The 21,088-nt window shown below is 39.3% G+C and overlaps 1 protein-coding gene across 7 annotated transcripts in view; it reads right to left on the bottom strand.

Annotated features, from left to right (window-relative positions):
* Positions 1–434: 434 nt before the first annotated feature.
* PTPDC1 (protein tyrosine phosphatase domain containing 1) overlaps positions 435–21,088 on the bottom strand; it is a 73,629-nt gene continuing 52,975 nt past the window's right edge. For 2 of the 7 annotated variants that reach the window (XM_054520260.2, XM_063714287.1), the window contains exons 2-9: positions 18,794–18,965; positions 16,307–16,387; positions 15,956–16,074; positions 14,840–14,977; positions 11,696–12,954; positions 8,523–8,708; positions 5,911–6,021; positions 435–2,458 (exon numbers count right to left, since the gene is read on the bottom strand). In XM_054520260.2, the coding sequence (XP_054376235.2) occupies positions 2,342–2,458; positions 5,911–6,021; positions 8,523–8,708; positions 11,696–12,954; positions 14,840–14,977; positions 15,956–16,074; positions 16,307–16,387; positions 18,794–18,894 (2,112 nt within the window). In that variant the 5' untranslated portion in view covers positions 18,895–18,965 and the 3' untranslated portion in view covers positions 435–2,341. Of the gene's footprint in view, positions 2,459–5,910; positions 6,022–8,522; positions 8,709–11,695; positions 12,955–14,839; positions 14,978–15,955; positions 16,075–16,306; positions 16,388–18,793; positions 18,966–19,439; positions 19,688–21,088 lie in introns of all 7 variants that reach the window. The other 5 variants (XM_054520255.2, XM_054520256.2, XM_009244649.4 and 2 more) reach the window with 5 other exon arrangements.

Here is a 21,088-nt window from a genome sequence, read left to right as displayed (position 1 = left end):
TGAAATAAAAAAGACTTCTCTCTGTCAAGATAATTCAGTGAAGTAATGGATACGGCTGGCCCATGGTAAGTTCTTAATATGTGTGTGCCCTTAACCTTCCTATTTATGTTGAACTGAATTTTTCAACCTTATCACTTCTCCCAATATGTGAGATTTCTGTCCTCTGGGCTACAAAGAACTCCTCATCCAAATATGGGAAGTTAGGAATCTTGTCAGCTTGGAGATTTTCCTCAGCTATTCCTCTTAGAACTCACCTATCCCAACCCCTCAGTGTTTGGTCATGCTGAACTGATGGAAGGAGTCTGCACTAACTAGAGCTTGGCTCACTGACTCAGCGGACAACTCAATCTGCCTGTCAGGATAATCTAAGACAAAACCTTGTCTTTATCATCAGATGTCCTAGAGCATCAAGGTAAAGAAGTACAAGACTAGGATTATGGGTTGTTCTTTTTACTTTTATTCAAATAAATACAATACTTATATATAGCCTGATTAATTTCCCTTGTCATATCTCTTTTTTCAGGTTTCCGGCTTAGATTTTTAGTCATGCAATGTTATGGTCACATCATAACTGTTCTCTAAGTTGAAACAAGTATTTCAACAGGCAAATAGCAAACTCACCAAAAGACCTGTGGGTCACTTGCCCAAATGAGGCCGATTGAGATAAGAACAAACATCTTTTTTTGGTAAAAACTCTATTTTTATAGTGTACCTTTGGATAAAATGCAATTGTTTCTTCCCCTTCTTTCCCAGGCCAGACACTTGAAAATAAGACATTTCAGGGATGGGCAACCCACTCCATTAACATCGACTGGACTTGATTTCCCAAGAAAATTAAAACTGTGTGAAAGAACACTGCATTTAGCATTTGGCATTTGAGTTAATGAGACTGATAATGACTGAAATATTTTTGATGTGCTAGAGGTCAATTCAGAAATGTAGGACTGGAGAAATTTCATTTGTTCTAAATGAGTCTTGCTTCTCCTGAAATTCCGTCTTTATGCAGTAACTTCTTTAGTTTGAAATTAGTCTGATTAATATCACCTTTATTGGGAAGAACTATTATCCTCTCTGTGGCTTGGCCTCTGGTATCTACACATATTAATTTAAATAAAAGTATGGCTTCAATTGATAATTGATGGTTCAGCTTACAAGGAACTAGTTTAGGCGGTCACCCTTCTTACATGAAGCCAGTTAGGGCTAATGCAACCTGTATGGTCAACTTCAGTTTAAAAATCTTAATTCTCATTGTAAGAAAGCAGCCAAATATAAAGCCTTGAGGCAAGTGGGTCTATGGAGTGGCAGATTTGGGAGTGTGGGGCCAGGGCCACGCTGCTCATGCTAATACACCATCAGCACAAACAGTGACCCAGTTTTGACTTCCTCCAGCTCTAAGAGTCACCTCTGCAGAGTGGCTGTGGCACCTGAGAGAGCAGGGCTGGCACAGAGCCCCTGCCCTGCACGAATATCCCTGTGGAGTCCCCAGGAGGACAGAGGCAAGCCCTGCTTCTTAGCAACTTTCCACACTTCCTGCCTCTGACCCCACTTCCTCTGTAAAGATGCTATTTGGCTCAGCAGCAACCGAAGGGAGTGGGAATAAGGCTTGGTGTGTTGAGAACTGCTCCTGCCTCCTTTTGACAGCCAAGGCTGGCAAGGTTGTTTGGAAATCTGACAAAGAGCAAGTCTACTTTCTACAAACAAAAAATCCCAACCACTTCACAGTCACTCCATTAAAGTAAAACTAAATCTCTCTGAAAAATAATATGCTTTGAAACCCTCTGTTACATTTATAAAAAGAAAAGGAAAAACAAAAAATTTCAAAGTTTAAAAAAAACCTTTAAAAATATTGTAGCAATAGCCTTCTTCGTAACAAATATAAAACAGCTTAAGACACTTGGTGACTTTCTTAGTTCATTTGTGGGGGAATGGATACACAATGAGGTTTTACTACTAAAGTTAGCTATTTGGTAAAAACTCTAGGAAGAGTTCCATCAAGAAAATGGTTATTTTGGAAAGACAAGTTATGACTATTTCCAAAACGTCAAAAGAAATAAGAATGTAAACACCATATACTTAAAATGTTAATACAATAATATTAACTCAGTCAAATAAATAAAAGTGGCACCAAATTTATGGCAATTTTTCAAAACAAAAATGTAGCTTAAAGATATTTTAAAATAAATAATTGGTTCAAATAGGGACGACCATTCTCAGCACAAACTAACAACATTCAAAATAAAGTGCTATGAGAAAAAGTAGCCCCACAATCTTCAACTTATTCACATATGAACAGAGATACTATCTGGATCTTTAGGTCTGAAATATTCACCACGAGGGAAAGCTAGAGGCCAGGCTTAGGGCCATCTTTTGTCATTTTTCTTTTTTCTTCCAGCGTGTGCTTAAATATTTTCTTCAGGGTGTTGTAAACTGTTGGTCCATTTTCAGAATCAAAATTAACCTGGTGACAAAGAAATTTATATTCAGGACACTGTAACAAGAACTTGAACTAGTTTCTATTTTGAAAGAAGGAGGGGGTGGAGAAAAAAACCAGACTTACAAACAAAACTCTATATAAAATACACATAATAAATTTCACACATTTTAGTTGAAAGACTATATTAGAACTATCAATATCAAACTTATGAATGAAACCATGTCAATATCAAACTTATGAATGAAAACCCCAAAATTAAATCTAGTGCCTGGATATTTAGTCTAATTATATACACCCAGCCATGAAGCAAGTCAACAGTGGGTGTGAAGTGAATTTTTTGAGACTAATCATTGATGGTATAAGGGAAAAGTTTCCCATATTAAAACAGTACATCAGCTGTATACGTCCTGCTGAGAGGCCCTATGGCCACTCTGGACAGGGTCAGAGTGACCTGAATAGAAGCCCAGCTCCCCACCTGCCAGCTATATGTCCTCATCTCATACCCAACCTCTCTGGACCTTGATCTCCTCCTTCGTAAAACAGAGATAATGATACCCACCTTCATAGGATAGCGTATCTATGAATCTAACATATGTTTGGCACATATATACAAACCTCAACTGGCTGGGCGTGGTGGCTCATGCCTGTAATCCCAGCACTTTAGGAGGCCGAGGTGGGAGGGTTGCTTGAGCCCAGGAGGTTGAGACCAGCCTGGGCAACATGGCAAAACCTCATCTCTACAAAAAATTAAAAAAAATTAGCCAGGCATGGTGGCACGTGCCTGTAGTCCCAGCTACTTGGGAGGCTGAGGTGGGAGAATTGCTTGAGCCCAGGAGGCAGAGGATGCAGTGAGCTGAGATTGTGCCACTGCACTCCAGACTGGGCGACAGAGTGAGACCCTGTCTCAAAAAACAAACAAACAAACAAACAAACAAACCCCACCTTGATAAAGGTAAATTTCCTTTCCCCTTGATGGGAGCGCACTATTTACACATATTTGCATTTTTCACCCAAGTTTACCATACTCTGGGTTAGGAGTGATGGTAGGACAGAGAACCAGAGCAAGTACCCACCCTCAACCCCATTCCCAGAGTAATGTGTAACTCCCTGGGAAAGAATCAGGGTCACACAATCACTGCTTCTCTCCTTCTGGAATTTCTCCCTCTCTGATAAATTTTGACAAATGAAAGGTTTTTCCCTCTGTCAACAACTGTAAAGATCTGAAACTTTAACCTGTTAGCTTGCCAGTGTTATGGATACTGGTAGAAGATACGAGATTCCTGGGTCAGAGACAGACAACATTTATTTCTCACAGCTGCATGTGCTTCATGTTCACATGGGTTCTCCTTGTCTCCCAAGTCTCATAGGGGCAATGCAGAGGGGCCTAGGTGGAGGCTGCACAAGCACGGGGTTTGCCTCATAGCTGAGGAGCCCCAAGCTTAGGAAACTCCAGTGTTTCACAAGGGGGCTGCAAGCAAATCTGCCAACCTTTGCCCTGAAGGGAAACATTTTTATTATCCTGGAAGTCAGAACGTGTGCCTTCTGCTCTCCAGGCAGAGCTCTCCAGACATTAGTGAAGAGTTGATCCCCAAAGAGAGTGGTCAGGGCATCTGCTCATCAGACTATGAAGAGACATGAGAGACCCAAGGAAAACTCTCCTAACATTTTCTATAGACAGATTTTGAACAATTGTTATCTCTAACTTTTCATTCGTATCCCCTTAAAAGGCCAAAAGAAGTTGTAAAGAATTCCTACTGCTTTCAGAGAGACCAATCGTAAGGATTTTTTTCAGTTGAGCTCAGGAATTTAATTTTATCTATATCATCTATCCCATTTGCAAAAAACTCCTTATTAACATTAATAATGGTGTGAATTGTTCACTTTTTTTTTTGAGACGGAGTCTTGCTCTGTCACCCAGGCTGGAGTGCAGTGGTGCCATCTTGGCTCACTGCAAGCTCCGCCTCCCGGGTTCACACCATTCTCCTGCCTCAGCCTCCTGAGTAGCTGGGACTACAGGCGCCTGCCACCATACCCAGCTAATTTTTTTGTATTTCTTTTTAGTAGAGACGGGGTTTCACCGTGTTAGCCAGGATGGTCTTGATCTCCTGACCTTGTGATCTGCCCACCTTGGCCTCCCAAAGTGCTGGGATTACAGGCTTGAGCCACCATGCCTGGCCACTTTTTTTTTTTTTTTTTGAGACAGAGTCGCTCTGTTGCCAGGCTGGAGTGCAGTGGCGTGATTTTGGCTCACTGCAACCTCCACCTCCTGGGTTCAAGCCATTCTTCCACCTCAGCCTCCTGAGTAGCTGGGACTACAGGCGCACACCACCATGCCCAGCTAAATTTTTGTACGTTAGTAGAGATGGGGTTTCACCATGTTGGCCAGGATGGTCTCAAATCTCCTGATCTCATGATCCGCCCATCTCAGCCTCCCAAAGTGCTGGGATCACAGGCATAAGCCACCACTCCCGGCTCTGTTTACTTTCTTAAACACCAAACCACAACCTTCCTCACACGGTGGGTAGCCTCTCAGTCTATGAAAATGTAAATACAGATGTAAAGGACCACGTGGTTTGGATTTGAGACTACTGACTCTGGAAACAGTGGAGAACAGATTGAAAAGATGTCAGTGGTTAGTGCCATAGAATCCAGATGAGGAACAAGGAAGGCCTGAAGTAAGAACATCACTCTGGAAAGAGTGGAGGGGAAGGAGACTGGACAAATATTAAAAAGGAAGAATCTTCATAACTTGTTAATGAGTATAAATAATAACTTATTATCATTAATGTTACCACAGATGTTGTCATTCAAAAGCTGGCTTCTTTGTTTAATGACACTTTCATATCAATGAGAGGTAACAAACAAATTATAGATACTTTCATATCAATGAGAAGTAATGAACAAATTATAGCTGATGGGGTAAGGGGAAACTTTTCTCTCAGTATGAACCTGGCTTCTTCTTCTTTCTTCAGCCAGGAAAAACTGCTGCATCCAAAAGGATGGGCTTTTAGAAAGAAAACCTTTTTTTTAACTCTTTCCTTAGGATTTGCCAACCAGGACTCGGTACTGAATTAGCAATGTGGGATGTTTAATTCTCAATAGATGGTTTCTTACTTACACCCGAGGTAGAACTGACTCGACAAGCAAAGATTCTCTGACTCCAATTAGGCACATGATCTAAAAATATGTATTCAACACTCAGTTATTTCTCTCTTTCTTGTATATAAAAGCTCTTTGTTCCAATGTTCTCCTTCAAAAAACTCACAGTTCAGCTTTTCCTAAGATCATTGTTTGGAAACTTTTTTTTTGGTCAAAACTCTGCAACTACTTAGAAGAAATGTCAAACAGATTTCCATGAAGGGAAAACATACACATACATGTTTTATTTTAGAGGAGGATGGTGACCTCTGGATTCTGATTTACAAAGATGATGCTGATCTGTGGTTCAGAGAGGGGAAAGGAAGAGTGTGACCCACCTTAGTGAACGCCTTAATGGCATGGGCAAGGAAAGCTTCCTCCACATCCATGGGAATTGTCTGCAGGTTCACTATGCAGTGCAACACGCAGAGAATAGTCTGGTGCTGTCCCTGTTTTTGTAGAAATCAAAATTTTAAAAATTTTTCAAAAAATGCCTCAATAAATCAATTCAAAACTATCGTAGAGTCAAGAATTGGTTTGTGACCAAGTACTCATAATGTCAAATGCCAAAATATCTAACAAAATATCTAAACATCAACAAATGTTTATTGTTATGTGTTAATATAATTTGAAAAGCTTTCAGGAGATAATATCAAAGCTGGCTAGCTATTGTAAAAAGTAAAACTAAATTTGAAGATAAGTGCACTTTTAAACCAAGTGTTTCTCTTGCAGTGAATTGAATAGATTTTCCCATTCTTGTTGTTTCTGGATATGTCAGTAGTCTAGTAGATGGTGACATGTCATAGAGATACATGGACTAATTAACTGGGCACTGAGTGGTCAGGATCTGGGTACCCAGCCACTGCATATGATATGGAGGGAGGCAGGTAGACAAAGAAAAGGACAAGGACAACCCCAGTCCCCCAGGAGCAATGTATGCTTAAGTGCTTAGCCTCCAACCTAAGGGGGTAAGATACTTAAAAATGTGTCCACTGACTTGACTCCTGGGGGCTGTTTTCCTTAGCAAAGAAGAAATTCCATCACCTTCAGCAATACATATCCAAGATGTAATGTACAGGGACCCATCAATTTCAATTCTGAAAATCTACTCTAAGAGCATAATCTATAACAAAGAAACACCTGCAAGCACAAATTATCATTACAATGACGCCTATGAAAGTAAAAAACCTGAAGCAATATAAATGCCCTAGGTGAATTGCCCGAGGGTGAATTAGGATAAAACAGGCAGCCTTATGTAATAGAAAGCACATGGGCTTTGTGCCAGAGTGGTCTGAGCTTGAATTCTGCTCTGACATGTGGTGCCAACCTTGGGCATGCAATCTCAGCTTTCCTTGTCTGTGAAATGGGCCTCTACCTCTAAGGGGTATTGAGATAAACAGAGAAAATGTAAATTATGTCCTGAAGGGCTTGGCCTAGTCACCTACCAAACATTAATCTCCCTTTTCACCATCTCCTGTTTTATCTCTGTGATTTAATTGCTGAGAAAATATCCTAAGAAAAGGACTTCGGATACAGGAAAATCATATCTTAAAAGATATGTATTGCATAACTGGTATGTGAGTGTATGTGTGTGTGTGTGCAGGCATGCACATGTCTGTGTATTGTGTATTGTATCTGTGTGCATGTGTGTGAACACATGTATCTGCATGTCTGCGTGTGCATCCGTCCATATGTGTCCGTGTGTGTGTGTGTGTGTGTATGTGTAGTAACAGCAGAAGATTTTTAGTGAAACTTAGAAACTGAGGAGATGTTTACATGCAGCATAGCAGGTAACTCAAGGCTGGTTATTTGATAACATTGTTTCTTAAAACAAAAACAGGCCTGGCATGGTGGCTCATGCCTGTAATCTCAGCACTTTGGGAGGCTGAGGTGGGTGGATCACATGAGGTTGGGAGTTTGAGACCAGCCTGACCAACATGGAGAAATCCTGTCTCCACTAAAATTACAAAATTAGCCGGGCGTGGTGGCGCATGCTGTAATCCCAGCTACTCGGGAGGCTGAGGCGGGAGAATCTCTTGAACCCGGGGGACAGAGGTTGTGGTGAGCTGAGATCGCGCCATTGCACTCCAGCCTGGGCAACAAGAGCAAAACTCTGTCTCAAAAAAACAAACAAAAACAAAAACAAAAACAAACTCTGTTTTAAACTGAAAATTTAGTATCTCTGTATGTATAAAAATGATAAATTGTATAAAAGGATTCATACAATTTCTCCCGTTTCCTAGATCCATTGTCTTCTAATATCTTTTCCTAAAGGTGACCACTATTACCAGTTTCTTATTTCTCCTTCTATATTTTATACATATTTTCTCTATTTTAAACATATATCTTTTACACATAAAATAGAGAAAACATCTATATTTTACAAATAAAAATTATATATACATGTATATATGTGTGACACCTACCCCTTTTTAAAAATACGAATGAGTGCATATCTCAACCTAATTCATAATTTTTCCCATATGCATGCTCACAGCAAATAAGTAGAAACAAACAACCAACAGTGAAAAAGTGCTTAATTATGGCACAGTCTCGTGTTACAGCATCATATCCGTTAAGAGTCAATATTTATGAAAAGCTTACGTTATTCATGGGAAAATAGCTATGTTATAACTTTAAGCAAAAATGAAATATAAACTTGTATGTTAAAATTATTTTTAACAAGTTAGTATACATATTGATAAGTTTAAAATATTGAAAATGTTTGCAGTGCCTCTCCCAGGACTATGGATAGTTCCCCTTTTTATTTTTGTATTTTCTAAGCGTTTACACTGGGTATCAGTTTCTTCTCTTCTCTTGGAAAAACTATTAAATTAGACCTAGATTTGGGATTCTGTGTGAATTCTCTTTTTTTATAATGGATTTTTTTTCTGCGTGAAAAACTAACGGCCTCAGTTACAGTCATTAACTGGTCCTATAGCCACTTTACCTTCTCTAATAAAAACAGTGCTTCTGCGGCATCTGCTCGCCTGTCAACCAACATGTCCACATCCTCTTTGGTGATTACAGGCTCCTTCAGTTGCTCCACCCAAGACCACATCAAGCTGCATAGGATGAAAGGGTCCCTCTCGCCACATATTCTTTCCCAAGCTCCATCTCGGGAATTAAGCTCTTTCTAAAAAGGAAGAGAAAGAGACAGACAGACAGAGACAGAGACAGGGAGAGGAGAGAGAGGTGTACCATTTGACACTGCATGATTCTTGCGCTGCCTACGAGAGTGAAAGACTCAGGCTCCAGAGTGCAGAACTGGGACCCCTCCCAGCCTCTCCACTTCCAGGCTGGACACTGGACTAAGACACTGAATTCTGTAAGCCCGTTTCTCTCTATGAAACTCATCCCCTGCTTCACAAGCTGTTGAGCTGATTGACTGAGATAAGGTCGGTTAAAGCTTATAGCACAGGGAAAGGGCTTAGTTAATCCAAGTTCTCTACTTTATTCAGGAACCACAGAAACAGTTCAGAAGAGTCTTCCTTTTCAGCCTTATGGTGAACAAAACAAAACTATTTTTTTTGCAATAAAGTAGATGGTAGATGAGAAAGTAGAAATAAGGGAACATTTACACATTAACCTGGGGTCTAAGGAAAAGGAAAAGCTTTGAGCTTCGAAGTCTGCAAAAATAAAATAAAGGTGCTTGAAAGTCGGTAAATGGGGCATATGTACTTCTTTGAAATATCTTTTCAGCATCTTATGTAGGATTTAACAATAAGCCCTGAGTCCTGAAATTTGACATAGGGATGATAACTGGAAAGTTTTTCTAATACTCCAAATGCCTAGAGAAAATTTAAGCATGAGATTTTAAAACTTTACCTCACAGAGAGCAAGGGAAAAGTGAGATAAGGATTTTCATGAATTTCTGACAGGGTTCAGATTTATGTTTTAGTGAGTCAAATACATTTTTACAATAGAAGTAAGTGTAATAATTGCTACCATTCACTCATTCATTCACCTATCCAATATTTACTACATGCACACAGTGGGACAGAAACTGTAATACATGTCTTATCTCTAACTCTCAAATGGCACCCAGCAGGGAGCTTCCTCACCAATACATATAATGGGGCTCAAGAGAGATGAAATAACTCACCTAGGAGCCAAAAGCTAGAAAATGGCAAAGGGGGTGTTCATACCCAGTTCTGCCTTACTCCAGAGTCTGTGCTGTTTCTGTTATACCACAAGGGCCCTCTGGTACTGGGCTTCTCTTTATTATCTTATGAATACACCAATACTTTGTTATTCACAGTCCTTCGTATTCCATAGATCACGTATAAAACAAAGTAGCTCTTGATTCAATCTTATGAAGGAGACAAGCTGGGCAGAACTGACACTAATCAAAAATGCTCTTAGCAAAATGACTATCTTATCATGATGTTTCCTGAGGCTCTCCAGGGAGGTTAGCCAAGAATCCTGGGATAATGGAAAGTGTTAAACACATGTGCTGTACCCTGACTCTGCCACATGCATGCCATGTGACCCTGAGCAAGTCACTTACCCTTTAACCTTCATGACCTTTAGCATCCTCATCTGTGATACTGAATTCACAAGATTAACAAATACTGTAGAAATAGTATCATCTGCCTTACAGATATGTTCTATGATAACTGTGAAAAATCACATGAAATAATATATGTGAAATGGTCTAGTACAGGCATGGGTGGCATTATACTATTCAAATAATGTTCATTTTATTCTTTTCCAGAATTCAACTGATTTTTTGATAACTAAAAGTCCTAAAATAAAATCTAGAAAAGAAAAAAATGCAAAACTATCCTGATTAAAGGTCTGTGTTCACCTCCAGAAAATGCTTTCATATACGCTACATACGGTCTGGCCCAAACCAAGTCCTGAACGCTTCATCACCACAGCAGAGCTTGCACAGGCACTGGGGCTGACCCAGGAGTTGGGGTGTGAGATTTTCATCTAAAATAGAAGACTCTCTTTCTTGCTAACTCTTAATACACAGTAATGCCCAGGAAACATTTGCTGACTGAATGAAAGACTTTTTCAGTTTGGAGCAGAAAATAAAGAAAACAATTCATTTTGGAAGAAAGCAATACATTTAACTATTGGATAGGCGAAACACAATTCTGAAGAACAAAATTTTTATCAAAAGTTCTCTCCTCCCATCATATAATTATAAGTTAATGTGAAGCTCCAAACTTAATTTTCATGCCTCTGCATCTGAAGAGATACTGGCACTCAGAAATTTTATATGCCTTGTTTAATCAATGGCAGACTATGAAAGCGAGCTATTAAAATAATTCACAGTAGGTTATGGGCTCAAAAGTCAAGATTTCGGTGATTCATGACTGTCCAAGTCAGCCTCCTTTTGGGGTAGTTTAGCTGTTTCTCATAGCTAGGTTTAATAAGGCCTATCTTTTCTCGAGAACAGGTGCTCATTCAGGGCAAAGAAAGTGTGGCTGACTTATGACTGTATCCTAGTAAAAGTACAACACAAAAAAGAGTTAAACATTTACATTCTAATCGAAGTAAAAGCTAAGAAATGGACCCCAAAGACCTCGTCTCAGCTAAAGTGAATGGCACATAGTAATCTGTGGTTTCACCCACTTGCTCCTGATTTCCCATAGTTGCCCTATTAGGGCAGGATTGGCAAGTCTGAAGGAGAGGATGCCAAGGAGACAGCCTCACTCTTCTTACCTTGCTCAGCACCCGTGTTGATGAACTTTGGAAAATAAATATTTTATTTATGTCTGCACGTCAGTAGTTCTCAAAGTATGGTTCCCTCTGCCAGGCCTCAGGTTAAAGATGCTTCAAGTCAGTTTTGAATGCTGTCTGCTGTGGGCCAGTTGCCCCCATAGGCCCAGGAAGAAAGAAGGAAGCTACTAATATCAATGCCTTGTGTGAGTCAAACATCACACCAAGTGCTTTCTTGAGTATGCAGATTTAAATGAAACCATACAAACACCCTGTGTTTTTTCTATAACATCAGGTTCTCATCAGAGACGAGAAACCTGAAGTTAGAAAGTATTATGCAAACGTATCTTCACATTTCTATAATAAATAAGTTTGGGAAAATGTATCACACTTTTGCCCTGACATAAATATTTCCCACATATCTATAATTAAATTAAGTACTAATAATACCTGCCACATTTCTACCTTCCTTTTTAGTTCCTCCTTTTCTACAGATTCATTTAAATTTGCTAGGGCTTTGGCCGCCAGTATTCTTCTTGCCTCAGCACTCAATTCAGACTGTAATGTAGAGTGTGAAGCTGCTTCAGACAGATCTTTACTGTCCTGGGTTTCATGTTCAACCAAGAACTGTGCTTTGGGACTGGAGCCACAGTCCAGAGGGCTTCGGGGTGTCCTGCTGTTCTGCCTGACAGAGCCAGGGCTCCCAACACCACGAGTTTTACACTGACAGTGAGACACTTGCTGGTGAGCAGGGTTTGGATCCTTATGGACATTTGCAAAGCTGGGTGAAACTGGCTCCCCAGGGCTGTGTGAGCCTGAAACATCTGCAGAGAAAGCTCTACCCTGCTGTGCTTCCTTTGGAATGATCCTTCCATGGAAAATTGGTGACCCATTATCTTTGAGTCCTTCCAGGCCTCCAAACTTTGACTGACTCCAGAAAGAAAGTGTGCTGCGAACCAAGGCTTCCTTGTGTAAGTCTGGTTCTGGAGACTGTGGGATGTAACAATGGCTTATGAGCTTCTGCTGCCTGGGGTTGTGGCCAACCAAGACCTGGGCAGGCACTGTCTGTGGAGTCTCCCCTTGCTCCAGGAGGTTCTCGGCCCTCTTTAAATCTGAGTCACTGTAGCTGAGCCGCCTTTTCAGATGAGTCAGGGGTTGAAGGCACTCAACATTCCGCCTTTTCCAAAGAGGGTCAAACTCTTGCTCATTGGAGAAAATCATGCCTCGATTGTCAAAATCTGCTGCCACTGCAGTGGGGTTAGGCGGGTTGGACACATCACTGTCATGCCTCAGTAACTCTTTATCCAGCTGCATGGTGACCATCTCAGACATGGTCTTTTCTATTTCAGCAGAGAGACCAGGTCCTTCGGACACATCCTTCATCATCACTGGCCTGTTCTCCGCTAAGTCCAGCAGCAATTTGCAAACTAGGTGGATAATTTTTGGCACGTGTTTCAGAAGTCGTGCCTCATAACCATGAAGCAGATGACGCTGGCGAATTAGATATTGAGCTAAGGTGACAGCATGTGCTTTGGGATCACAGCAAGAGAATATATTGCGGAGAGGAGTTAGAAACTGAGTAAATTCCCTTACACAGAGGAGCTGTCCTCTGGTTTGTATGGAATTGGGTCGCTTTGCCCGCACAAATATAATTGCTTGGTCAGCAGTCATTCTCGTTGCAAAAACTAAGTAACAGGCTATTAAAACACCTAAACAGGGAAGAAGAGAAGACTGGTATGAGAAAAGCTTACATTTTTATTTATTTTATTTATCACTCTTTGATGATTTACAATTTGAATATGGTTAAGAAACCATATAAATAGAGACACATTTTAAGGATAATTATGAGGATAACTTTGTGACTTTTTGTAGAGGTGTTATTATTGCATGTTCCTTACTGCACAGAACTTTATTAAATGTCTACGTGGCACCGCCTCCCCATGACTGAGTCATCTCAGTAGCCCAGAGCTGTGCCAGCACAGGCACAATGTAGGTGAGTAAGTGTGCAGGAGGGAAGGGAAACTGATCATCTGGCCCATCTATCCTCCTTGTTCTACCTAACTCCAACAGAAGAAAGCAAATCCTGTTTCTATTTTCCACTCTGAACAGTTCTTGAGAATTTCCATCCAATCAATCCATACACTTTGTGTTTGGAACCTCCCACTCTGCTATCTTTGCCATCAACTGCTGGCACATCCCAGCTTGGCACTCTCCCTACCACGGCAGTTTCTTCTTTAGGGATTATTCATATTCACAGTCTACTTTTCGTCTTGGCAATTCTTTTTCCAGATTTGTGCCTATACTAATATGTGTTTTCCTTCAGACCATGATATAATTCTATTTTTCCATAAGCAATTATGGAAAATTAAGCAATCTTAAGGAAGCCAGCCTTAGTGGTATAAACATTAGGTATTCTTACTAACATCTAATTAAAGGGAATAACTAGTAAGGTTATTACTAGTTAAAAGGTAAAAATTACTAGTGAAAAGGTAATAATAAATTAATTCAAATATAACAGTCAATTAATATTAAAGTAAAAGGCAAATCAAATACACGTGTGTGATCCCCAAGTTTGTGAACATCTTGTTACATATGAAAATCAGAACCTCTGAAAACTGCATGCTCTCCAGTTCACAGTCGGTAACAACATATCTTTCTCACAAGGACACAGAAGATCTTAGTATAAATGTAAAATGTCTGCAGAGGTATCATGTCAATGTCTAGAAACAGTGAGATTTTGGCTTGATCCTAAGAGCTACCAATCTCAAGCAGAGCTGAGTCCCCTCCCCCGAGCATGCTTCCAGGTATGTGGCAGATCCCCTGGCAGGAGCACAGGTACACTGTGGACAGAGTTGAGCTGCATGTGGTTGGATCAGATGACAATGAAAATTTTAGCCCTACGGCCTTTATTTTTGCCCTAATATCAGCACTGTAATGAAATTCAGCTGAATGTTTTAAGTAAAATCACTGACTTTTTAATAGAATTCTGGGCACAGATAGACTCTTCTTCACAAACAAAATTCTTATACCTCCAAAAATGGAAAGCACATGAACTCTGGAGTCAGACAACCATGGATTTAAAGTGTGGCCCTGGCACTTACTAAATGTAGCAAATTACTTCTCTCAAATTGCAGTTTCTCCAACTCACATTGTTGCTAAAGACTTTAAAATGATATACATATGGTCATTGTAACTACCTGTTTACGGTATTTCAAATATCTTAAAATTTTTTTTGATTTAATTTTTAATGTTAACATAATAATTATACATATCTATGGGGTATATAGTGATGTTTTAATACATATAATGTATAGCGATCAGATCAGTGTATTTAGTATATGCATAATCTCCAACATTTATCATGCATTTGTGTTGGGAACATTCAATATCCTCCTTCTAGCTATTTGAAACTATATATCATTTTAACTATAGACACCCTACAGTGGTACAGAACACTAGAACTTATTCCCTTCTTCCACCTGACTCCAAAGCTTTGATAGGATTCTGAGAAACATTTATCCTCAAATTAGGAAATCTTATTCCTTTTATGTTTAAATATGCCTACAAGGCAATAAACCACCTCTTAGGACCTACCTGTTCGACCAAGCCCCGCATGACAATGGATAGCTACTTTTCCTTCCTGTAAGGCAAATGTCATCACCTTCACCATATCTAGGATAGTAGTAAGAGATGCTACACCATAATCCTTCCATCCAAAATTGTAGAAGTAAACTAGGAAAAAAGAAAAGGAAAAGAAAATCAACATACAGGAAATTAATGAAAGTACACACACTAATGAAAAGTACACAGATCTACACTGAGACTGAGGCATGTAGATCTCAGTGCATACACTGCATAAAATAAGAGAGATTTTACATTCCCAGTAACTTTACTGTTAACATTTACTCACAAAGCACATTTTATGTTACTTAAGACATTTCCTGCAGAAACTTAGCCAGAAAGAATTATGGCGAAGTATAATTACAAATTAATAAAGTCAATGATTCATGCTATAGTTACTCAGCTATGGAGAGAAAGCATACACTCTTGTTTAAGCAGGGAAATGTGTCTAAATGACTGATAAATACCTTAAGACAGTATATATGGATTTTCTATCCAGTGTAAATAAGCTTCTTAAAAACAAGTTCCAAGATTGTTTATCCTTTCCAGCCTGGTTTGAAGGACACATGTTGAGTGTATTTCATCCCAAAGCTCCTGTGATTGAGGCAGCTTTGAAACTGTTAGAAGTAGAATTCCTGGGCATCATTTTGGGAGCAGGGCTGGACAGCAGTAAACCTGGAGCATGTCCAGGTTCCAAACCTGACTACCATTTCTAAGCTGTGTGATCTTAAGCAAGTAGGTAATTCTCTAAGCCCCGTGTGGCTTCATATATAAAACAGAAATAACAATTTTGTTACAAAACTGCTTTAAGGGTTAAATGAGATAATAGTGACTGGCATACTGTAAGCATTAACTAAATGTTAATCATTATTACTACAGGGTCTCCTCCCAACATCCCTCTTACAGGAACAAAGAAATCCTGTACTTTCAACAGCAACACCAAAGAGAATGGTAGCTCATTTTTTCTGATCCTTACTACGATGCAGGAGGTATTTATTTCCATCATCTTTTTAATCTAAGAACTCAGCAGAGAAAAGCCTCTGAGTGCTGCCCTTGATAATTCATGAGAGGAGGGTGGGAGGAACTTACTGCCAGCCTCCATGAAAGCCTCAGGAAGGTATGTGAAGCCACTTTCTTGTTCCAGAGGGTTCCCACAGCTAGCATGCTCACCAGGGCGCTGGAGGTTGATTACTGTTTTTATGCCATGGCTTAAAGGAAAAAGGGCAGTCAGTCATATTGGGAGCTAGCATTTAAAAAAATTAACCATTTTTGGTATTAATCAACATTATTAATTACTCTCAAAATCTTAATTTCTCATTTGAAATACACTCTTCACTACCTATTGTTAAAATGAAAGCACTTTTTCACTTGAAAACAAAGGCAATGAAAGAAAAAAACACATGAGTTTGTTCACTCGTGTGTGAACAATACAGCATTTACCTGAGGAACTGATCAATGATGTGGTACTTCTCCAGGAGCTCAGAGGATGGGCGGGCCATGGCCAGTATATTATCAGTGACCCTGCAAATAGGTGGAGGGACTGGTGAGATGTGCCGAAACCTAGGAAGTTCCAGCCCAAAGAGATGTTCCAGTCCTGAGAGATGATTTTTTTCTATGATTTCAACAACTCTGTTAGAATATTCTTTTTTGTGTATAAATTTTATTTGAACAGGTAATACAGTTTCATGGTTCAATAAAATCAAAACAATACAAAAAGGTATGCACTAAAATGTTTGCTCTCAACCGTTTTCATCCACTCCATTCAGTTTGTTCCCCATATGTAATCATTTGTATTAATTTCATGTTTATCATCTTAGTGTTTATTTTTGCAAATATAAGCAAATATGAATATTTATTCTTATTTATCTGCTTTTTCTTGTACAAAAGGTAGGTAGTAAAGGCACTGTTAGATACTTTGCTTTTTTTCTCTTTAGGTTAAGTTTTAAAATTTCGATAGTTTTTGGGGTACAGATTATTTCAGGTTACATAGATGAGTTCTTTAGTGGTGAATTTTGAGATTTTGGTGCACCCGTGTAAGAATATTCTTATACAAATCTGGCTTCAATTTTGGATGAATAGAGCTCTAAGAAACTCTAGCTTCTTAAACCCCTGGAAAAAATTCCAAGACATAAATTATTTGTGGATTCCAGCAAAGTATTTTCAAGGACTCTCAAGAGATTCTAGTGGACATGATGGAGAAAACTCAGCTGGTGGTGAAGGTAACAGTCTGGATTGTTACTCAATGGGTAGTGACTTATATGAGGAGGGCCAACTGGGAGATATTTTGTTATTCAACTATCTGAATCTTAGTTACAAGGTGTTAAATGGGGATAATAATGCCTGTCTCACAGGGTTGGTGTGAGAATTCAATATGATGTGGATGTAAAGTCTTTGGCAGAAATCCTGACATGCAGTTACGAATAAATACTGAGTTACTGTAATTTGGTGACAAATACGGGCTCCAGAGTCAGTTGGGCTTGGTTTCAAATGCTGGCTTTTCTACTTTCTAGCTTGGTAGCAAATTACTTGGTCTCTTTGGAACTCAATTCTTTCATCGATAAAATGGCATTAACAGCTCACAAGAGTTTTATGAAGATAAAAGATAATAGTATGAAAGCATCTAGCACACTGACTGGCCTACAGCCAAATGGATATTTACTGAATGAATGAGTGGGCAGACGCCCAATAAATGACTATTACTCTTGTCAGGCCTCTGGGCTCTGGCTTCATTCTGTTCTGTTCAAATTTCTCATCAGTGGCCTGATGAGATATATAAGGTAAGTCTGTTGGAAGTTGTGGGTCACATGAATCTCAGGGGAATAACAGAGACTATCAGGGCAGGATCCAAAATGACACCTTTCCCTCTGAAAGAAGGCATGTGGTTTAACATGGGACCCAAAAGTTTGGGACCCCCAGTGATAATTAGCGTAAGATGAAGGGGGATGTAACGTGAAAGCGGCAGAGGTGAAAAAGACTCATATGATTTAGTCATCAATAAAGCAGAAATATGCAAATAACCTAAGCTACATTATTAGAAATTTTCTTGTCTGACTATGAATGCTTCCTTCTTCATACTATGAGCATGATAGTGATGGACTAGAATATGACCTGTGGTGCAATAATGACAGTGGACCCCAGACTGTATCACTACAGATGTACTGAGCAAATCCAATATGAAAAAGTACAGGTTGTAAGCTGGATAAGCCAGTTGACAAATATCTAATTGAAAAATGGGTTCCTGATGTATAAAATAATTCACTACTAGAATTAAACAGTGAATTCCTCTAAGTATGCTTTAAATGTGATTTATCAGAATTTTTCAGATGTTACTACATCAAAAAGGTGTATTTGACTAGTTTACTGTTTAATAAAAAGCAGTGTGATTAAAGAACAATATTAATTGCACTTATACACCATAAAAAAAGCAAATATCTTACGTTTTCTACTGAGCTGACAACTTGTACCACTTTTATTAGGGTAGACTGAAGGGTATTTGTATGAAAATGTGACCTTTCATATAGAATATAGGAATAACATAAAAGCTAAAGCTTACTTGCATGAAACTGAAAAATTACACATGTACATCATAATTTTCTCAAATTTATAGCTGAACAGTTTTATTATTTCTAAACATTTCTGAAATTTAACAGCTAATTATCCATTTCTTCAATACACTTTATATATATCATTTCACTTAATTAAAAAAACCCTATGGTTTTGGTTTTATTATTTCCACCTTACCGATAAAGAAACTGAGGGTCAATAGGCCAAGATCACATAGCTAAGGCAAAGCCAGACCTGACTGGCAAAGTGAGGTCCTGACTTCAAAGTCCCACACTGCTCCTCCCACACTTCAGGGCTTCTGGCTCACACAGAGCATCTTTCCTGTATCCAACAGAGCTATGAAAGACCAACAGGATCACTCACCAGGATGAGTAAACCCCCTTAATGGCTTGCTCCTGCTCACTCCAGCGGGCTGGGTTCTCATACTTGCAAGCTCTACCACCACACGCCATGGAACACGCCATGTGTCCAGGAATGACATGCCGTAAACGCTCTCCTACTTTTGTGTACTTTGGTGTTGGACGTTCTAAATTTCCTAGACATATAAGGAAAGGAAAATTCAAAATTCCACTCTCCAAATGAAATTGTAACATGGGAAACAGCTTCCATTTTATCTCAGTATGGTAGATGACAAGCCAGTGCAAAATTGCCTTCATCTTGTCAAGAAAACAAAACTGTTTCCCTGTCAAAGTGACATATATCTCTTAATGTAAAAAAGCTTTCACATATAATAATCTCCACACATACTGGCAATTAGGAGGAAGAAACTGTAGAAGCAGATGTTTTACAAGAGAATGAGTTTTGTTCAAACCTATGTTTTTAATAAAAAACACAAAACATTTGATTATTTTATATCCTCTTATATATTCACTAACATAGCATAACAGACAGCAAAAAGTATAATATAGAATAAACTGCCAATATTTAAAAAGGTATAAACACAACACAGCTGATTTCCATTCCTCAAACTTATATACAAAGGTATGGCAATCTATAAGAAGAAAAAGACCTTTACTTTTTCTTTCGGGGAAAGTTGGGTTTCCCTCTGCATGGCTGACTGAGGAAACAGCCACCATCACCTGGAGAGAGGACGAGGACAGCAGCTTCGTGGCAGAGCCGGAGCCCAAGCCAGAGCCCCGCCGGGCCTGCTGCAGCCGCAGTACTGGGTCTGAGGTGGAGTGCCGGCGGCCCTGGAGAAAGGAGCTGAGGAAGTGCACGGCTGAGGGCCGCCTGGTTGCATCCTGCACCTGCATGGCACTGGGAGGCAAGAGCCGGAGGCAGGAAGAGTCAGCCCTACTTACTCAGTGGGGAACTTTCACTGAGAACACGGAGCATTGCATCGTTCTGTATGATCTAAGAGCCATTCAGATTGGCTGACTGGTTTCCATGGTGACAAACAAAGAAACTACTGATTCCCACTTAGATCTGAACAGGCAAAATCCAATATGAACAGATTGCATTTTGGACAAATTGTTCAAATATAGGGAAGAATAATATAAATTTTAAATATATTGATTACTAAATTTTATTTCTCAAATGCACTTAAAATATCTAACCACACTCAAAGAATTACTCCCCAAAATATTGTAGCGAATTTAGAAAACTGTCTTCCTGATGCAAAAACTGCCTTTTACATACATGTTGAAAGGCTTAAATTCTGTTATTCCGTTCACAACCTGTCTCTGGATATTTTGAAAAAAATTACCTTTCTACTCCTCGTTTGAATAGTGTAGAAAAAAGTTAATTGTAATAAAGTGGGATATGCTGGACACCTTACAACATTATTAAAATATCATCCAATTTTTCATAACCAAAACCACTTCTATTTTTTCTTGGTAAAACTATTAAAGAAATACTTGGATAGAACAAATAAAGACATTTTTAGAGGTGATATATTATCAGAAGACATTTAACTTCATGTGTTCATTTTCAGAATATAAAAACCCAATTCTTAGTTATGCCTCTGTTGGACAGTTATAGTAGCCATGCCTCTCAAAAACTCAAAACACCATTCTCTGCCTTTTGTTGCAGTGAGGGAAAAAAGAAGCTTCAGTAATGTCTTGGCAGAGGCATATAAAGAAAGATCACTAAGTATCACATTTTTAAAGGAACTAGATGAGGGGGAGGTTGCAACTTGAAGATAAAGGATATAAAGAAAACAGAAAGTACAACAACCACTAATGTACTCATTGTCCGCCTCCTCCCTTGTTAATGTCAGGCTGCGCCCTCGCTTGCTCGCTCTCTGCACAAGTGGTATTTCAGATGTGTGTGCACAGAAACAAACTACTGTACTGCTACAGATAAGGCTATTTTCTGTTTCTTTGTTTTTTTTTTTTTAACGATTACTAATGCTATACGAAGATCCTCTTAAAATGCTGCCCCCATCTCCCCAATAATGTGCACTTTTGTCGAATAAGACAGGGACACAGAATCCCAATTTGGTGTCCAAATTCCTACTCTATGTGTAGTATCATGCCTTTGTTATTTAGAATACAGCCATGGAAGAAAGCAAAGCTTTCCTGTCAGAGGAATTATATGAGGATTATTCTAGGCAAGGCCCTCAGGACCCTAAGGGCAACACAGAAACAGCAGTTGCACAGAGGTCTGCATGACAGGAACATGAACTTATTGGCAGGAGGCCCTAAATGCTCAAACTAA

Source organism: Pongo abelii, chromosome 13 (genome assembly GCF_028885655.2).
Source record: "Pongo abelii isolate AG06213 chromosome 13, NHGRI_mPonAbe1-v2.0_pri, whole genome shotgun sequence".
NCBI classification, from domain to species: domain Eukaryota; kingdom Metazoa; phylum Chordata; class Mammalia; order Primates; family Hominidae; genus Pongo; species Pongo abelii.
This window is presented reverse-complemented; position numbering and strand designations above follow the sequence as displayed.